This window comes from Physella acuta, unplaced genomic scaffold (assembly GCF_028476545.2).
Source record: "Physella acuta isolate Inbredline_101_S28 unplaced genomic scaffold, ASM2847654v3 ptg000765l, whole genome shotgun sequence".
NCBI lineage: Eukaryota > Metazoa > Mollusca > Gastropoda > Physidae > Physella > Physella acuta.
In genome coordinates, this window is record NW_026732283.1 from 283,626 (window position 1) to 303,406 (window position 19,781).

General features: G+C 35.9%; 1 protein-coding gene across 1 annotated transcript; it reads left to right on the forward strand.

Moving 5' to 3' along the window:
• Positions 1–11,326: 11,326 nt before the first annotated feature.
• On the forward strand, positions 11,327–18,759 carry LOC131950460 (uncharacterized; the record flags this gene model as incomplete). The annotated part of the gene is given in 5 exon segments (XM_059312627.1): positions 11,327–11,497; positions 12,848–13,009; positions 15,246–15,366; positions 16,238–16,389; positions 18,612–18,759. Coding segments are annotated over 5 exon segments (754 nt in total), but the record flags the coding sequence as incomplete, so codon positions are not given.
• Positions 18,760–19,781: the final 1,022 nt, after the last annotated feature.

Sequence of the window (19,781 nt, forward strand, 5' to 3'; positions counted from 1 at the left end):
ATACAAACCACATTATTGGTGATTTTAGTCTTTTATTGATAACAGATAATATAGCAGCTACACTACTAGAACCACGACTTCAGTTTCGTCATCTCCTCGCGCTCTATCTACCTCTCTCTCTGCTTCCTTTCCTTGGCGCATGCGCACACCCATCCTATATTTTATGTTCATATCGCCTTTTTAAGATACATACTAGAAACATACATTCATCTACATTTAACTGTTACAGTTATATTGTTTTACATCTTTCGCATACCACTTTTTCAACTGCTTTTTTTAAAAAAAATTTTACTGTTCAAAAATAAAGATTGTTTGTAATACATTTTTTTCAACTGTTTGTTTACTGTTGAAAAATAGAGATTGTTTTTAACTTTTCTATACAGTTTCAATACAAATTTAAAAACAGACTTAGTTAAATTATTTGTATTTTAAATTGAAGAAATTGAAAAAAAAAATGTATGTTAACAAAATATGTTAACGTATGTACATTAAAAATACAGAAAAATTGTTTCATGCAATAACATAGTTTGTTTGTATATTATGTAAATATGTTGGGGTTACGCGTTATTAAAGATTATTAAACAGTTTAATTTTTTTTAACTTATGTATGAACATTGGTATAACGTATGAGTTGTTTAAATGGCTCGAAAATATTATTTTTTAATTTGTATTAAATATTAAGTAATTAAAAAGAAAAGAAAAGTTATCATTTAATTAACTATTTAAATATTTACACGTTCTGTTTAAATAGCTTTTTCATTACTTCAATGATATTAGCTATATTACTCACATTAAAATTGTTAAACATGTGAACCTACAGGCTTGTTAGTATTATTTATCGCTGAAATAACGAGTAAATGTTGTACAATATGTAACATTTATGATCTCCGTAACGTTGCTATTCCACTGTTTAGAACTCGCTATCTTTTTTAGCGCAATTTCCATTCTGGAGAATTGCGTTTATTAACCCGTCATTTCTGGATGTATGAATGTATGGATAAATGTATGGATGTGTGTTCGTAGCTTTAAGTCGTATCTCCTCCTCAACGAATCAATATCGAGGACTAGTTCCAAAGCAATTATGTTAAGCAAGTTACGAGGATGATAGTGGGCCAAAAAAAATCCGGAATTCCTTCCTGGATTTCCTGGAAAAGCCAAAAAACCTCGAAAAAATGCAGTTTTTGGCCCATATCTCAGCAACCAGACCACTTAGCGACTTGAAACATTTACCAATCGATTCCTGCCATAATTTAGAACAATATTGCCGAAGAAAGTTTTCACAAATATCCTTTCGTTCGGTCACAAATTTTTTTTTAATTAATTGAAATTTGGACCGAATTAGTAGGCATGTTTATCCAACCACACCACACGCGTCATCACGTTCAATAGATGCGCCATCACGTTCAATGGCTGCGTCATCACGTTCAGTAGCTAGGCGCGCAATGGTTTTTAGTCATGTAACTCTATTGTAAATAAAACATGTAACTTAACTAATGGTTTTACTAACCCTGCCTTTGATTTACGCTACGACAGAGCTATTATTAGATAACATAAGGAAATTGCGCTAAAATTGTCACTAGACTTTTTAATTACCTTGTTTTGCATGTGAAGGGTTGAAAACATTAAACTTAGAAACTAGTGCGGTAAGACCACAGTAAGATGCATAATGTGTGTTTTGTGTCTATTGTGTGTGTTTCTCTGTTCGTGTGTGTCTGTGTGTGTTATGTTTGTGTCTTTATGATTATGGTGACAATACACTAACCTTGAGCAGAGAACGTCAACGATTTTTATTCCATTTTAAATTACTTAAACTCTTAAAAATAGAATAAAATCTCGTAGAAAAAAGAATTGCGCACTAAGTGAACGCTATACAAAACGTGCATAATAGGGCTGAATATTATTTGTACTTTATAAAATCACATGCGTTTTTTGAGAAATCGGAAATAGCGTAAATTACTTGTTTAGAGTGTAGTTTGTTGAAGTTGCAAGCTTATTTGGTCCACTTTTGGTTATGTCTTTAGAACAATTTCGATAAGGCAGAAAAGAGTTGAATCAGTATGTAAAGGCTTGTAGCCATTACATTTATTAAATTTGACTGTTCATAAATAAAAACTGAAGCTTAAAATAAGCTTTTAAATTATTATTTTTTTCTACCCCCGTTTACGCTAATTATGGTAAGCGCCCGGCCCCGCCCCTCCCAGCTACGCCTCTGGCTAGTGGCTATGAATTTGTTTTATTGTATATATTTTTTTTCACTTTTGTCAAATCTATTACAGTATATAAGGGTTTATGCGAAATTAATCTCTTAGTTTTTGTACTTAAAGTATAAAATTTGATATGGCTGCCATGCCACCTTGAAATACGCCTTATATAGTCATATTATTTGAAAAATGTATACATTTTGATTACATTGCTAGGCGCGCAATGGTTTTTAGTCATGTAACTCTATTGTAAATAAAACATGTAACTTAACTAATGGTTTTACTAACCCTGCCTTTGATTTACGCTACGACAGAGCTATTATTAGATAACATAAGGAAATTGCGCTAAAATTGTCACTAGACTTTTTAATTACCTTGTTTTGCATGTGAAGGGTTGAAAACATTAAACTTAGAAACTAGTGCGGTAAGACCACAGTAAGATGCATAATGTGTGTTTTGTGTCTATTGTGTGTGTTTCTCTGTTCGTGTGTGTCTGTGTGTGTTATGTTTGTGTCTTTATGATTATGGTGACAATACACTAACCTTGAGCAGAGAACGTCAACGATTTTTATTCCATTTTAAATTACTTAAACTCTTAAAAATAGAATAAAATCTCGTAGAAAAAAGAATTGCGCACTAAGTGAACGCTATACAAAACGTGCATAATAGGGCTGAATATTATTTGTACTTTATAAAATCACATGCGTTTTTTGAGAAATCGGAAATAGCGTAAATTACTACTTCTGGTCAACGGAAATTACTCAAAATTTTACAGAAGGCAGATGATTAAATCTTTAACTTTCTTGTGAAATTTCAATTATGTATCTGACAAAGTACTCAAGCTATAGGCTTTTGAAAAATTCAAAGTAGAATAAGTTCCACTTCCGGTTATCGGAAATCGCTCAAAAGTTGATCGGGATCTACGATTTTGATGATATACTTATATATGAAATGTCATTAACTTAGCTGTAACGGTACTGAAGTTATCGTGTTTACAGACACACACAAACACATACACACACAGACATACGGACGAGATTGCAAAACTATGGTTTTCCGACTCAGTGACTGTAAAACGTCGAGATTTGAAAAACATCTCGATTTTTGTTTTGCACGATTACAAGACTTTCTTAATACTTCGTATATACGAGAAAGTGAAAACAACTCACAACAACCGAATTCTGAAAAACAAAAAACAAAAACGAAAGCAAGTACAAGTTTTAGACCTATTCATTTTTAAGACAAACAGCAACATGGGCCAACTCTATCAATCATTGAAAAAAGTAGGCCCTTATGTTTTTTAAAAACAACAGGACCAACTGTATGAAAAATGTAATAATAATCATTAAAAAAGTTTTAAAAAACCCACGTTTTCCGATTGAACTAAAAAGTAGAAAATAAATACTGTACATCACAATAATGCAAGCGATCACTCTACTATAAGCGATCAAAAACGTGGGGCGCCGAAGTAAAAGTTATATTACTATTGATTAGATAATACTATTGACTTTTATTAGGGAGCTTGTAGAGAGTCAACAGTATTAGAAACTGTAAGAAAATCACGGCGCCCCACGTTTTTGATCGCTTATAGTAGAGTGATCGCTTGCATTATTGTGATGTACAGTATTTATTTTCTACTTTTTAGTTCAATCGGAAAACGTGGGTTTTTTAAAACTTTTTTAATGATTATTATTTTCTACTTTTTAGTCTTTGTCTGTTTGTTTGCATTAAAATCTTGCTATCGATTTTATCTTTTCACTTTTTTTTTGGGTAAACGAAGACAACTCGTAAAAAGACAACTCGTAAAAAAACACGTTGTGTGAATACGTTACTGACTAGAACACATAGATTTGAACCCGTGCCGAGTGGGATAGCAATCGTGTGCCCAACCACTCGACCATATAGTCTCCCCCATACTGGCCACCAGTTGTTAGGTTATGGTTGTTTGTACACAAACACAGCGTGACAACTACTCAGTAAGCAAAAAGAGGGGGAGTGTCGAACCTTGTTTTCATCAAATTACAGTTACTGGGTAATGTCCCTTTTTCCCGACGTTTTTTGGTACAATTATATAGTGGTCTAAAATGATCAATAAAATGTTTCCATGGATTAATTTAGTAATAAAAACAATAGAATATTCAATTGTCATCCAAAACAAAGCTTCCCTGAAAATTTCAGCGCGCTAGCTAACTGGGAAGTGCCAGAAATTTCGATCGCAAGATTGGATTGGAAAGACAAACAAACACAGAAACACAGAAAGACACAGAGAAAGCAAGTTAAAGAAAACGTGGGAAAAACACATACATCTACTGCCGTTCTCTCGTGTTTAGCCCTCTATTTTAATATGCAGTACAGAGTTACATTAAACAGTAATAGGACATGAACACGTTGTGGTTTTATTATGAAAATGTTCCATGCAGCTCAATATACTATGACTGTTTATTCTTCTTTTTCTTTTCATAATTAAATTGTTGTAATATTCTGTAGCATTTTTTGTGGAATCGTATCGAAGGTTTATTTAAATATAACAATCGTCATAAGTTAATTTCATTTAAAATATGTTTTTTTCAACAAATCATTCAGATTATTTTAATATTTAATAATAATTAGATCATCATTTCTCGTTTATGCCCAAAACACACAGGGCAGATTAAGTTCATTTGCTTCAAGGACCTCTGCATATGAAGGGATATCGTGGTCAGCACTATACCCAGCCGTCTTTGTTTTCTTAACGAGAGTTAGGTACCCATCAGGGCTAGGTGGACTCAGGGACGTTCCACTGACTTGAACCCGAACTCGAGACTCTCGGGTTAGCAGTCTAGCTCTCGACCGCTTGTCCACGCCGTTCCCTTTTTTGGGAGTTAATAAACAAATGTAGTATTGAATTAGTCCATTATAAGAAAAAAATGGGAAAAATATACTATTTTTGAAAGTCCACACAGGGTATTGATGTGGGGGTTCTTTAAATGGGACGTGTGGACAAATGGAGGGTATATCTATTATTTTAAGTGGGCATCTGAAACGGATCACCCTGGGCGTGTGGTTATTGACGAGTTGCAGAGCTATGTTTTAATTAGACCTACAGAAGGTCCTGTGTGTTGATAATTTTGTACCTAGAGTGTTGGAAATTGTAAAGATACAATTAGAGGTACAAAGGTGATAGTTACAACAATGATAGTCTTTTGACGTCATAATTGCTAGAAGATGAATTCGCTGGACAGTGATTTGAACTATAGAGAAAAAGGGACTATAACATTTCCTACAGGACAAAATGGTCGATACAGGGTAAAATGATTGCTGGACAAATCATATGGAAGTTCACGGACCTGTGTACAATGTTTTGGCGGAGTAAGTAACAGCTATAAACTAGGTGTAAGGGGAAGTCGCGTGCCAACAAAAGGGAAAACTCTAAATAGTGAAAGGTTAGGTTAGTTAAGTTTTCCCGTCGCCTCTCCTGAGACATAGGCCGCTGACAAAAGCATTCCCTGTATCTCTGTCCTGGGCTAGTCTCTCCAACTGTCCCCAGGTGTATCCAATCTTCTTGGTGTCTTCTTCCAGGTCACGTCTCCAGGTCTTTCTAAGTCTGCACCCTTTTCCTTTTGCCCTGTGGATTCCGGGTGAGGGCCTGTCTTGTTGTTCTGAATACAGGCTTCCTAAGTGTGTGGCTAATCCATTTCCATTTACTCTTAAGTATCTTTTCTTCAGATGGCAGTTGATTTGTCCGTTGCCATAAAACTTCATTTTTGATAGTTTAAGGGGAAACCAGAACAGTAAAAACGCATTAAGTTATGTAGTTGTAAGTTTTTTCTTTTGTACATTTGTGGTTTTGCCTCTTTTTATGCATTTCATTCATATTTTTTTTGCTCAAAGTATGCGTTTAAACACTTTTTTGTGTGTTTATACAAGATCACTATTGATTACATAATTTATTTAAAAATCCCATTCCATCTGTTTTTTTAAACTAATTGACAGAATGTAATGAAACGTGTCCAGTAGATTCAGAACATGTTAATGAACAACGCTATGAAGTCTTTTAACGATATATGTATTTATTCTTTGTTTATGGTCTCTAATGTCAGGGTTAACCCTCAAACGCTTTTTTAAAAAAAAAGGTATTTAGAAAAATAAATAATTTTAAAACGTTTTTGTAATGTAATATCTGGAAAATCTTCTGAAAAGTTATCTTATTATATTCTAGATGCATTGTTTATTTACAGATATTTATATTGATTGGTTACTGAGATATTGCGGAGCTAGAAAAAAAAGGCCACCCCGCAAAAAAAATATTTTTAGGCCCCCATATATATATATATATATATATATATATATATATATATATATATATATATATATATATATATACCGTACGAACATAGGATACTTATTGCTGGCCTATTCGGGTTTTGAAAATAAAATGTTTTTTTTTTTTCAATTTTTAAACAAACTACAACATCATGTCATGTGTGTGAGTGTATTAGTATGTTTTGTAAAAATCTGTTTTATTTTACCTTTGCTACAAAACCTCTTAACCGCTGGTCGGTCAAAAGAATATAAAACATGAACGTTTTGTATAAGTAATGGTGTCTCATGTTATGTTTATTTTAATGTTTTTTTAAATTTATATTATTAATTTTAAATACATATCCTTCTTATACAATTTTATTTCTTAGTAAGTACTTTATAAAAAAAATTATAATTTAGTAAAGTAATTACTTTTTAATTTTTTCAGTACAAAACTATTAAAAAGAGCTTATTAGCACCCCCTTTTTGACTATTTGAAAAAGGGAAATAATCATGGTAGTGGTTTGAACTTTGCTTATCTTAGATTGTATGAGAAAGAGGACTCGGCTTTCACGGTGGTTTTAAAAAAAAGGGAAAAAGAATATGTAAAAGCGTGGGGTGGTGTCTATAGAATGAAGATAATCCAACCGCAGCTACGGTAATCTTTTTTTACAAAAGAACCATAGAGTAAAATGTTTATGAAATTTCATTAAAACGCCATTTATTTGGGTGATCCTGTGAAAATTTTTACCCTCATAATTAAAGTATATGTATAACATACCGATATCTTTGCTTTAGTTGTATTAATTCTTGACGTCTGATTGGTGAAAGACATGACCTAAATACCATGCGCTATGGATGTGACATGTGACTTCATGACATGCTACATTACATGACGTCAAATATATATGACTTGACTGTAAAGAGCAGACACCAGTTTGTACAACTTGTTTACTTAGAATGTAAAAGTGACACATTTATCTGGACAACAAAACCAGCTCTTCTAACAAGAGAAAACTGTTTTACGCACCAAAGTTTCGTGTCTATTGTAATCGGATACTCACAAAATTCGCCCTTCAAATCGCGAAGGGCATGATATTTAATATAGTAGATCTATATAATCAGCTTATATAATCTACCGGCATGATGGCTGAGCAAGGTTGGAATAATCTACCCCAGCATATTTTGTTGCAAATATTCCAAAAATCTTCTCTCGACACTATTGGAGCCTCAGCTCAGGTAATGTTAGTTATAGAACTACAATCTATAGACAGTAAATTGTTTTAATTTCTTAATGTTAGACTTGTGGTGTTGAGTAGTAGCATAACATAACACTTTACTTTTGATTTGTATTTGTTGTTATTGTCAACATGATTTGTGATGTTTACAATGAATAAATAAATCAATGGGCACTAACTGAGTTAGAAAATGAAACCAAACACCATTATTTGTTCTTATAGCTGAGATTTTTTTTGTCTGCTATTAAAAACTACCGGTATACACCGCCCCCCCCCCCACACACACACAATAAGAGGCTTTGGAGGGGTCACTGTGAGTTCACAGTAGCCCAGTCTAATACGTCATAGCTTGAACTACGTACTTGGGGTCACGGTCAGTTCATACAAGTTCAGATATCAGTGACCTTAGTGCCAAGGAGGGGCGGGTTATTCTGGCCCTAATCGTCAGCTTTTACAAAGATTTCAAAAACAGTTTGGAGAGTGAATACAAAATACAGGTCGTTACATTATACGTAGACTACCACTTACAGCTTCCCTCATATTTTTAATAAGACTACCTACCTGCAACCTCAGACAAAGGAACAATAGCGGGTAAAAAAAGGTCAAGATTTGTATAGTAATGTATAGTCGATCATTCTTTCATTAAATAACAATTTAATAAAGCAGTATTAACCACGCAATTAGTTTAGGCTGGTTGCTACATGCGTAGTTTAGGCTGGTTGCTACATGTGTGGGTTAGGTTGGTTGCTACATGTGTGGGTTAGGCTGGTTGCTACATGTGTAGGTTAGGCTGGTTGCTACATGTGTAGGTTAGACTGGTTGCTACATGTGTGGGTTAGGCTGGTTGCTACATGTGTGGGTTAGGCTGGTTGCTACATGTGTGGGTTAGGCTGGTTGCTACATGTGTGGGTTAGGTTGGTTGCTACATGTGTGAGTTAGGCTGGTTGCTACATGTGTGGGTTAGGCTGGTTGCTACATGTGTGGGTTAGGCTGGTTGCTACATGTGTGGGTTAGGCTGGTTGCTACATGTGTGGGTTAGGCTGGTTGCTACATGTGTGGGTTAGGCTGGTTGCTACATGTCACATGTGTGTTTAGGCTGGTTGCTACATGTCACATGTGTGTTTAGGCTGGTTGCTACATGTGTGAGTTAGACTGGTTGCTACATGTGTGTTTAGGCTGGTTGCTACATGTGTGAGTTAGACTGGTTGCTACATGTGTGGTTTAGGCTGGTTGCTACCTATGTGGGTTAGACTGGTTGCTACATGTGTGAGTTAGACTGGTTGTTACATGTGTGAGTTAGACTGGTTGCTACATGTGTGTTTAGGCTGGTTGCTACATGTGTGAGTTAGACTGGTTGCTACATGTATGGTTTAGGCTGGTTGCTACATGTGTGGGTTAGGCTGGTTGCTACATGTGTGGGTTAGGCTGGTTGCTACATGTGTGGGTTAGGCTGGTTGCTACATGTGTGGGTTAGGCTGGTTGCTACATGTCACATGTGTGGGTTAGGCTGGTTGCTACATGTCACATGTGTGGGTTAGGCTGGTTGCTACATGTGTGGGTTAGGCTGGTTGCTACATGTGTGGATTAGGCTGGTTGCTACATGTGTGGGTTAGGCTGGTTGCTACATGTGTAGGTTAGGCTGGTTGCTACATGTGTGGGTTAGGCTGGTTGCTACGTGTATGGGTTAGGCTGGTTGCTACATGTGTGGGTTAGGCTGGTTGCTACATGTGTGGGTTAGGCTGGTTGCTACATGTGTGGGTTAGGCTGGTTGCTACATGTGTGGGTTAGGCTGGTTGCTACATGTGTGGGTTAGACTGGTTGCTACATGTGTGGGTTAGACTGGTTGCTACATGTCACATGCGTGGGTTAGGCTGGTTGCTACATGTGTGGGTTAGACTGGTTGCTACATGTGTGGGTTAGGCTGGTTGCTACATGTGTGGGTTAGGCTGGTTGCTACATGTCACATGCGTGGGTTAGGCTGGTTGCTACATGTGTGGGTTAGGTTGGTTGCTACATGTGTGGTTTATGTTGGTTGCTACATGTGTGGTTTAGGCTGGTTGCTACATGTGTGGTTTAGGCTGGTTGCTACATGTGTGGGTTAGGCTGGTTGCTACATGTGTGGGTTAGGCTGGTTGCTACATGTGTGGGTTAGGCTGGTTGCTACATGTGTGGTTTATGTTGGTTGCTACATGTGTGGGTTAGGCTGGTTGCTACATGTGTGGGTTAGACTGGTTGCTACATGTGTGGGTTAGGCTGGTTGCTACATGTGTGGGTTAGACTGGTTGCTACATGTGTGGGTTAGGCTGGTTGCTACATGTGTGGGTTAGACTGGTTGCTACATGTGTGGGTTAGACTGGTTGCTACATGTGTGGGTTAGGCTGGTTGCTACATGTGTGGGTTAGACTGGTTGCTACATGTGTGGGTTAGACTGGTTGCTACATGTGTGGGTTAGGCTGGTTGCTACATGTGTGGGTTAGACTGGTTGCTACATGTGTGGGTTAGACTGGTTGCTACATGTGTGGGTTAGGCTGGTTGCTACATGTGTGGGTTAGGCTGGTTGCTACATGTGTGTTTAGGCTGGTTGCTACATGTGTGGGTAATGCAGGTCGCTAAATGCCTTTATTATCTTTAAGGTGTGCCATTCTTGGAACTCAGCAACAAAAAGCGCATCACTGTGGCGGTCCATCAAACTGGTCCTGGACGCCAGAAACCCGAAAGAATCCGGTTAGAGATATAATTAGTTAAAAATAGAGATTTTGAAAGTTTATTTATTTATTTTACAAATCAACATAGGAATTATGATGAAATATCTCATTTATGTTTATTATGTTTATTATGTGTATGTGCAGTGTACGTCTACGTCTACGTGTACGTGAAAGTAAATAGATAAAAAATAATATATATATATATATATATATATATATATATATATATATATATATATATATATATTTATAAGGAAGGTCGTGGTTGTTCGTCACGCTGTTACGATATAATGTACTTTTATTGCAAAATAAATATGTTTATAAAATTGGCTAATCCGAGAGATCTCCGCTCTATATCAGTAGATTAAGAATTATATATATATATATATATATATATATATATATATATATATATATATATATATATATATATATATATATATATATATATATATATATATATGTGTGTGTCTGTGTGTGTCTGTGTGTATATATATATATATATGTGTACGTGTACGTGTACGAGTACATGTATGTGTACGTGTATGTGTAAGCGTATGCCTATGTGTATGAATATGTGTATGTATATATATATATAAATATATATATATATATATATATATATATATATATATATATATATATATATATATATATATATATATATATATGTTCTTAATCTATTGATATAGCACGGAGAGCTATTGCTCTTGCTCATATATATATATATATATATATATATATATATATATATATATATATATATATATATATATATATATATATATGTTCTTAATCTATTGATATAGCACGGAGAGCTATTGCTCTGACAAATAAATGTGCAAAAAACATGACAAAGTTAAGAGTTGAGTACATACAATGTTTCGATTGCATCAACAACATGTTTATGCTGAAGACACTGAAGACAATGTTTGAGATATTGTCCAGAAGTAGGCCTAATCTCAAAGTGTTTGAACTGAAGGGACTATACCAGTACGACCCGAAAAACACCGAAATGACAGCTTTTGTTACGGCCGTGAACACATTTCTGGAGCAGCAGAAAAATCTGGAGGCAAGTGTTGAATCATTGTCATATCTCTCTTTTACATCTCGATTGGCGAATTACATTTTGACACATGTAATATTTACTTAACTGTGTTGGAGAAATTCCGTCCAACATTACAATTGAGATCGAAGAAGAAATATATATATATATATATATATATATATATATATATATATATATATATATATATATATATATATATATATATATCGGTTAAGATATAAATATTCTCATGAGAATGAAGGAGAAAAAGATATCGGTAAAGATATGAATATAGATATTGGTATAGATACATAAACAGACACAGACACTGATACGGAAACAGAAACAGTTGTAGTTATTGATGTAACTTTAGATCAGGGGTCTCCAAAACATTTCAGTCCAAGGGCCGCATTAACTGTCAAATTTCAGTTCGGGGGCCAGTTTCTTTCAGGCATGTCTTTGGTTTTTCTGGGCAAAGTTCCTCAGCCATCACCAATAAACGTTTTTTCCGTTGACAAAAAGATCTCCGCGGGCCGGATGAGAGGACCTCGCGAGCCGCATCCGGCCCACGGGCCGTAGTTAGGAGACCCCTACTTTAGATGATTACACTTTGATTACAGTCATAAATAAAGGATAATAACGTGAATACAATTTAAAAAATGTATTCTACACAATTTTCAAATAGGTGTGAAAATTAAAACATATCTAATAACTGATATTTTAATAGACGTTTTGCAACACCTGTTAAGTCCGCTTTTTGAAAAAAAATTATGTAGCCTTCTTTGTAATGTGTTTACTTATAGAGTATACTCATTGTTGTACCCTACATATCATTTATCGAACTAACTTATTTTTTTTTTTACATTAAGATGGTCAACTAATTTCTCCCGCTGTTTATAATATATTTAGCTTTTCTACTACAAATCAACGCAACTCTATCACGAATATATTCCGAGCTACGTAACTAAAAATCTATTTAACTGTAACTCCAATCTTAGACATCAAACGTCTAACTCTTCGACTATTACCTCAGTTGTCCTACTGCCGCTATCTACTGCATAAGCGTCATCTCGTTTATTGTTGGTCGGGCTATACGTCTTTTGACGTTCTTAACTACTGACCAATGACTAACCTAATCTATCCTAAATCATATCCTTAACCTTTATATAGTTGTTTCCTAAAGTTTCGTCACCAAAAGTACCCAGTTTTTTTTTAATTTAGCGGAGTTCATTTTTAAAATTCAGCTACTTTATGATCAATCACGTTAAACTTAACAAGTGTTTGTGTTTCTAGCTATACAACTCTTCATTGTTTCCTTAGCCCATTGCTTCTATTATACACAATGAAGTGTTTGTTTTTAAAATCATTCCACAGAAGTTTTCAATGGAGGGCACATTCATTGAACTAAAGTTTGTGCAAAAATTCCTAGAAATTCTAGGCTCATCTTCAGGGGAGAAAATGAAAATAATTGTGCTCAGGGATGAAGACTATTTCTTTACTAACAGACCGATTGATGGTTTCGATACCGTCTTAACAGTAAGTCATTTCATTTTTTATGTCCATAAAGTAATTTTACGTTTTTATTATACATTAATATGTTTTCTTCTCGGGTTTAATTATCCTAATTTATAAAAGCCCAATGTGCGCACATCTCTCTCTCTCTCTCTCTCTTTCTCTGTCCGCAAAAAATTTTCGCCGGACATCACGTCAGAATCGGCAGCGATATATCGAGAATTTTTTACGGACTTTTGTTGAAAATAATATGTTAGATGTTTTAAATGTATAACCACAATTTTACTTAAAGAAGAAAAATAAAAATTTAAGGCGTATTCGAATGTAGAGAAACAGTATTATTTATGCAACCGGAAAAGCATTAATATATGTGAAAAAGAACGCATAAAACTGTGACGTCACTATTGCTTATACATTAACTAATGACGTCATCTGCCGTGTTAAGAATGAAAAGAAATGAACTATTTCATTCAAATTTGATTTAGATCTACGTACACTATGAAATGTATACAATACAATTTTTCCGGCCTAAACTCATAAAATTTATTTTATGTATTTGGATTCTAGATCTAGAGATTCTAGATCTAGACTAAATCTAAATCTAAATCTACGCAGTAACTAGATCTAGACGTAGACGCTAAGATCTAGATTTAGACTCTAACTTCTCTAAAATCAATTCCAAAAATAAATGTCTATATTAGGACTAAACTATTTCAAGACTTATTTATTTTATACAAAATCTTTGTTTGGAACTGGCTAATTTGGGATAAAAAATTAATTTGAAAGAATAGGCATATTCGCGTAAGTTAAGATTTTAAAATACGTGTTTCATTCTCCGTATTTTATAAGGTGCCTAAATAGCGGAGATGTTAGTGTACATTAAACCACGCAGGTGGTGCGGGTTCGAGACACAGCAAGTCAACTTGGTTAATGTATTCTTTTTTATTATGCTCGGGCTAAATTTTAAAAAAAAATTCTTTTAGGAATCTAGATCTAGATCTAGATTGTCGGGTGTCCGATAGGGCACTTCCCGGCGCCGCAGGCGCTTCAAATTTGGCATGATCTTGCCTTGGTGCGACAGAACACGGGGGCCGGTTGGCCGAAAAGTCTACGATGTGGGGGTCAAAACTGACCTCGACTGACCGGTACCTTATATGAGCTATAAATCGAAAAAAAATGTCCACGGAGGAACCTCTTCATAACTCTTGAGGTCGTAGACCGACCTTCGGGCGAATTAATTAAGCATTCAAATTCTCAATGTTTTCGAAAGCCTAAGCGAAGCTGGGCAGCATGCCTAGTGTTTCAATAGTACTCAGTATTTGATCTTCCATAAAGTTGGTTATGTTAGATATTTTAGCAAGTGTAAATTGTAGAAGGAAGTGTTTGTAAATTTCCATGAAATTGTAAGTTGGGTTTTAAATTATTGTATAGTTTTTGCATTGTATTTTATTATTTAGACTTGTTTGCTTTTTAGAAGTTTTTAGGTTGATTAAAAGTTCTATTAGTTTTAGAAGGTCTTTGTATTTATATTTAACCCTAGACATTAGATTTCGAGTCTACGAAGAGTTTTTGTTTCTAGTAATCATTTATAGATTCGTATAGTTCACCCGTCTAGAACAATCCCAAAATAATCCGGGTGCTACGTGTGATAAATCAGTAGTAGGAATACGTAACAACCAATTGTTTATTTAACTAAGGACAGAGTTTCTTCCAGGCATCTCTTCGGGGGGGGGGGGGGGGGCGAAATTTTTTTACCGCCCCCCCCCCTTGAACGAACAGAAATTTATATAATTTATATAGAAAATATATACTTTTAACAGTGTCCGCCCCCCCCCCCCCCCACCCCCGAAGAAAGTCTACCGCCGGAGAAAAGTCTGGAAGAAACACTGACTAAGGAATCAGCTAAACACAAGTCTCCAGCTTTTAAAACCCGTAAAGAGGAAATTAACTTCAAACTTATCAAAGGTCGGATTAGTATATTAGTATGTTGCCGTAATCGTCAGAAATAATGTCGAATTTGTTTTCATTTTATGATTTTAAATATTAGACACACGAATCTCCCCTCTCTAGTGCATAAAGCAAGGCTAATGATTTCAAGCATAGATTTTGAGAGTGTCACATTGTGACCATCTAGCTTGACCGTTAAAATCAAATCTTCTTGGCTAATGAGTTTTTGCCAGCTAGTTCACTGCTCTAGCTGTAGCGTACGATTTAAATATCATTGCTCAATTGATAAAAGTTTTATGTGTTTTGTGTCCAGAAGTTTAGAAACTTACACAGACTTGATATTGGATACATCAACCAACAATTGATAGAAAACCTATCAAACAGTCTTGGGATTAATTTCACACAATTGTTTATCACTGTCCACGGCCTAGAAGGTAAAGTACTGAGCAGAAAGTCTTATATTAATTCTAAAATTCGTTCATTGTAGTTAGAGAATAACCAGTGGCGGAACTACAAAAAAGACCCCCCCCCCCCACGCAAATTATTTTTTGCACTCCTATATATATATTTGCTATTGTATTCGAATTTCACTAGAATGCTTGTGGATACATGTTATTTTTTTGTTTTTCTGTGAGCTGGTCACATACACATATCCAAGTGAGAAGCACGGACTCTGGAAATCTAGTCCTACACACCGAACTAATGTAGTTTTTTAAAATGAGGTTTTCACTTACGCGTTATCAATCGTGTGTTCATTTTAGACGTTTGTCTTGTTCTCCAAAACAGTTGTATCTAAATGTAAACAATGTCAGGTGTTCTAAGTTGTTGGGGCGCTAATGTGTCCACCGAGATGCCCCAGCTTAGCAGGTGCAATGATAGCCACTGGGGATTTCGGGGCGCTCAACTACACATTTCCATGGGAAGCCGTCCCTCCAATATTTAAACAAATATTAGACCTGTGTCAGAAATCATTGCGAGGGTGTATTCAAAAACTTTACAAATTTTCATTACGATAGCTTGAAGAGAGTAGTATTGCATAAAAGACAGACACACGATGTTCACATGTACAGCTGTATGTGGCCAGCTCACGCGGAGGAAAACTGAGTTAGGGGACATACATAAATGACGTCATACTTTTTTGACGACTCACAAAAGGCCAGAACCTCACCCCTAAATGACGTCATTAAATTAACAATATTAATTGATAAATAATGATATATATATATATATATATATATATATATATATATATATATATATATATATATATTATATATATATATATACTTTTTTTCATAAAATTAGCAAGCATTAGCGACACGGCATGGGTGGCTCTAAAAAAATCATGTCCTGATCTTGTGGTGACCTTTCGTGTGACTAGTGGGTTAGGTATTGTCCTATTGACGCCAAGCATCCCCTTGATCAGCCTAACAGTAGCAGCGCCTCTCTCACACCAGGTAAGTGTTGACACACCGGCACGCAAGCACACACACACCCACACTCATACACACACACTCACACTCATACACACACACTTACACACAAACATACGCATACACACCGATACACTTGACCACGCATACACATACACACTAATACACCTACACACTCATACACGGTGCGCGGACCTTTGACCACAGGTGCTTTGACCATAGGGGGTTTGACCATAGGGGCTTTGACCACAGCGGAGCTTTGACCATAGGGGCTTTGACCATAGGGGGTTTGACCACAGCGGGGCTTTGACCATAGCGGTGCTTTGACCATAGGGGGTTTGATCATAGGGGGTTTGACCATAGGGGGTTTGACCACATGTGTTTTCTCAGCAGATGGGGTTTTTGATCACAGGTGGTCTACCAACTGGTGTCAGATCACAAGCGCTGTGTCCGGCTTTGATCATAGGTGTGATACAATTAACACGATTTTATACATGTTTCCTGAGAGTACGTTAATAGAAATTAACATGTATTTAAAAGAAGCCAAGAACTATATTTTAGTCTCCACATAAAGGCTGGTGCTAGGAAGGATAAAAGGATAAAAATGATACAAAACTTGCCAACAATATAGTCAAAGATGTAATACATAAAATGGTTAACTAAATGACAGATGTGCTATAGCACGCAAATATGTCAATACATCTGTTTGACCATATGTCTGGACAGCACGTTGTACTTTTTCGTGCAGCATCTTGTATCGCTTCGCAGCTGGGTAGCTTGCCCCTGCGACACCTTGCAAGAAAGTTGTCTTTTGCCGTGTGCAGTCCATCTGTAGACCTTCAAGGAAACTATTGAAGCTTTGCACTTACAAGTGCGATTCTTCGTACACCGCCAAACGCTTGACCCGTCCTGGCGTTCTCTGTGTAGCCAAAACTCGTGGCCACGATACAACAAAGTTCTTTTACCTTTTTTCGACGTGCTATACTCTCCAAGATTCTCCATGGTTTTGACATAGAGTAGTTTAGATTACTTGTTTTTTATACATGATGATTTAACTTATTATTACATCATGTCGAAATTTAAAATATAATTTAGCAACTTTTAAAATAAATCCTTACCATATATGGACAGCATTGGACAAACCACCTGAGATCAAAGACCCTATGTGGACAAAACACCTGAGATCAAAGACCCTATGTGGACAAAACACCTTTGATCAAAGCCGGACACAGCGCTTGTGATCAAACACCAGTTGATAGACCACCTGTGAACAAAGACCCTCTACTAAGAAAACACCTGTGGTCAAACCCCCTATGGTCAAACCCCCTATGATCAAACCCCCTATGATCAAAGCACCGCTATGGTCAAAGCCCCGCTGTGGTCAAACCCCCTATGGTCAAAGCCCCTATGGTCAAAGCTCCGCTGTGGTCAAACCCCCTATGGTCAAATCCCCTATGGTCAAAGCACCTGTGGTCAAAGGTCCTAGGACCTCATACACTTACACACTCATACACACTCATACACATACACACTCATAAACTTACAGACACATATATACACACTCATACACTTACACGCGCATACACTTACATATTCATACACTCATACACTTACACACATATACATACACACTCATAAACTTACAATATAAACACTCATACATTTACACACGCATACACTTACAAAGTAATACACATACACATACACACTCATACACTTACACACTCATACACACTCATACACACATATATTTTTGTATAAGTATATATACAGGGGTGGGCTGGCACACTGTTCTATCGGGAAAAATCCCGTGGGCTTCCAAGAAAAAAAAAACTCTGGGTAGACCCCAGAATTGTAACAGTCTTATTAATTTCTTTTTTCATTGTTAAAAAAAAATGTTGGAATTTCTCTATTTTACAACTTCCATTACTTTATAACAAAGCGTAACATTCGGTCTCTTTGTGAGACATAAAAACGCTCAATGAAAATTTCAATCTTGGGGCAGTCTCGTAACAAACATGTAGCCAAGGTGGACAAAGTTTACAGATCCCGGATGTCCAAGGGACCCTGATCGCACCCGCTTTATTTATTCTTAAATATTTTTTTACACGTTTGTTATCTCATTTGTTTGTTTATTTGTATGTTTGTTGGTTTATTTATTTAGTCGTTTATTTATTTAATCATTTATTTTAATTTAATTGTTTTTTATGGATAGAGAAAAAGATCTAATTAATGTCTCTCTACAGTTTGAAATTGCAAACATAGCAACGCTGTACCAGCATACACTGGAAGAACTTCATATAGAATATCATTTAGGAGAGCAAGAACTATTTGAAGATTTTTGTAAACATTTAGCTTCATTTCAACGCTTACGGAAGTTTTCGATGTCCATGAGGATAAAAACAGAAGCAAACGTAACTGTCTAACTACTAGTCTCATTTTATTTTCTTATTTTCAGTGCATTTCACTTCGGTGCCCATATATATATATATATATATATATATATATATATATATATATATATATATATATATATATATATATATATATATATATATATATATATATATATATATATGTGTGTGTGTGTGTGTGTGTGTGTGAGTGAGTGAGTGAGTGAGTGAGTGAGTGAGTGAGTGAGTGAGTGAGTGAGTGAGTGAGTGAGTGAGTGAGTGAGTGAGTGAGTGAGTGAGTGAGTGAGTGAGTGAGTGAGTGAGTGAGTGAGTGAGTGAGTGAGTGAGTGAGTGAGTGAGTGAGTGAGTGAGTGAGTGAGTGAGTGAGTGAGTGAGTGTGCGTGCTTGCGTGCGTGTGTGCGCGCGACAGTCCGGAAAATAATTATGGTGGGTGATTTTCGTTCCCTAAAACTTTACTCGACGCCAATTCAACTCCCCTTAAGATGCGTTTTCCTTTTAAAAATATTAACGTCAGAAAAAAAAATAAGCCTAGGGGGTCATCAATAAATGACCTCCCCCCTCCCCTTCGTCACACATCGTGGCACACCCTCCCCCCTAAAATGACGTCACACCTCAGCCTACAACCCCCCCTTCAAAATTGCAGTTGAATTTTTATTTTATAAGCAATAAAGTTTATCTACTTAGCTATCCCGTGTAAATCCTTCCGATTTTGGTCGGCGAAAAACCAACCATCCTGGAAAAGCTAGAAAGCGGTGTTTGCCGGTCACTGTTTCCTAAGGGTATTTGTTTTATAGTTACACAATCAAGGTAGAAAACATTTGAAACAAAATGTAAAGGCTTGTAGCCGTTAAATTTCTTAACTATGATAGTTCATAATTCAAAACTGAAGCTTAAAATGAGCTTTTATATTTTTAATTTTTCTACCCCTTTTGGCGCCCCTTCGTGTCAGCCCCCCTGGCTGGTGGTTATTACTTTGTTTTATATTTGTTTCATTTTTCACAA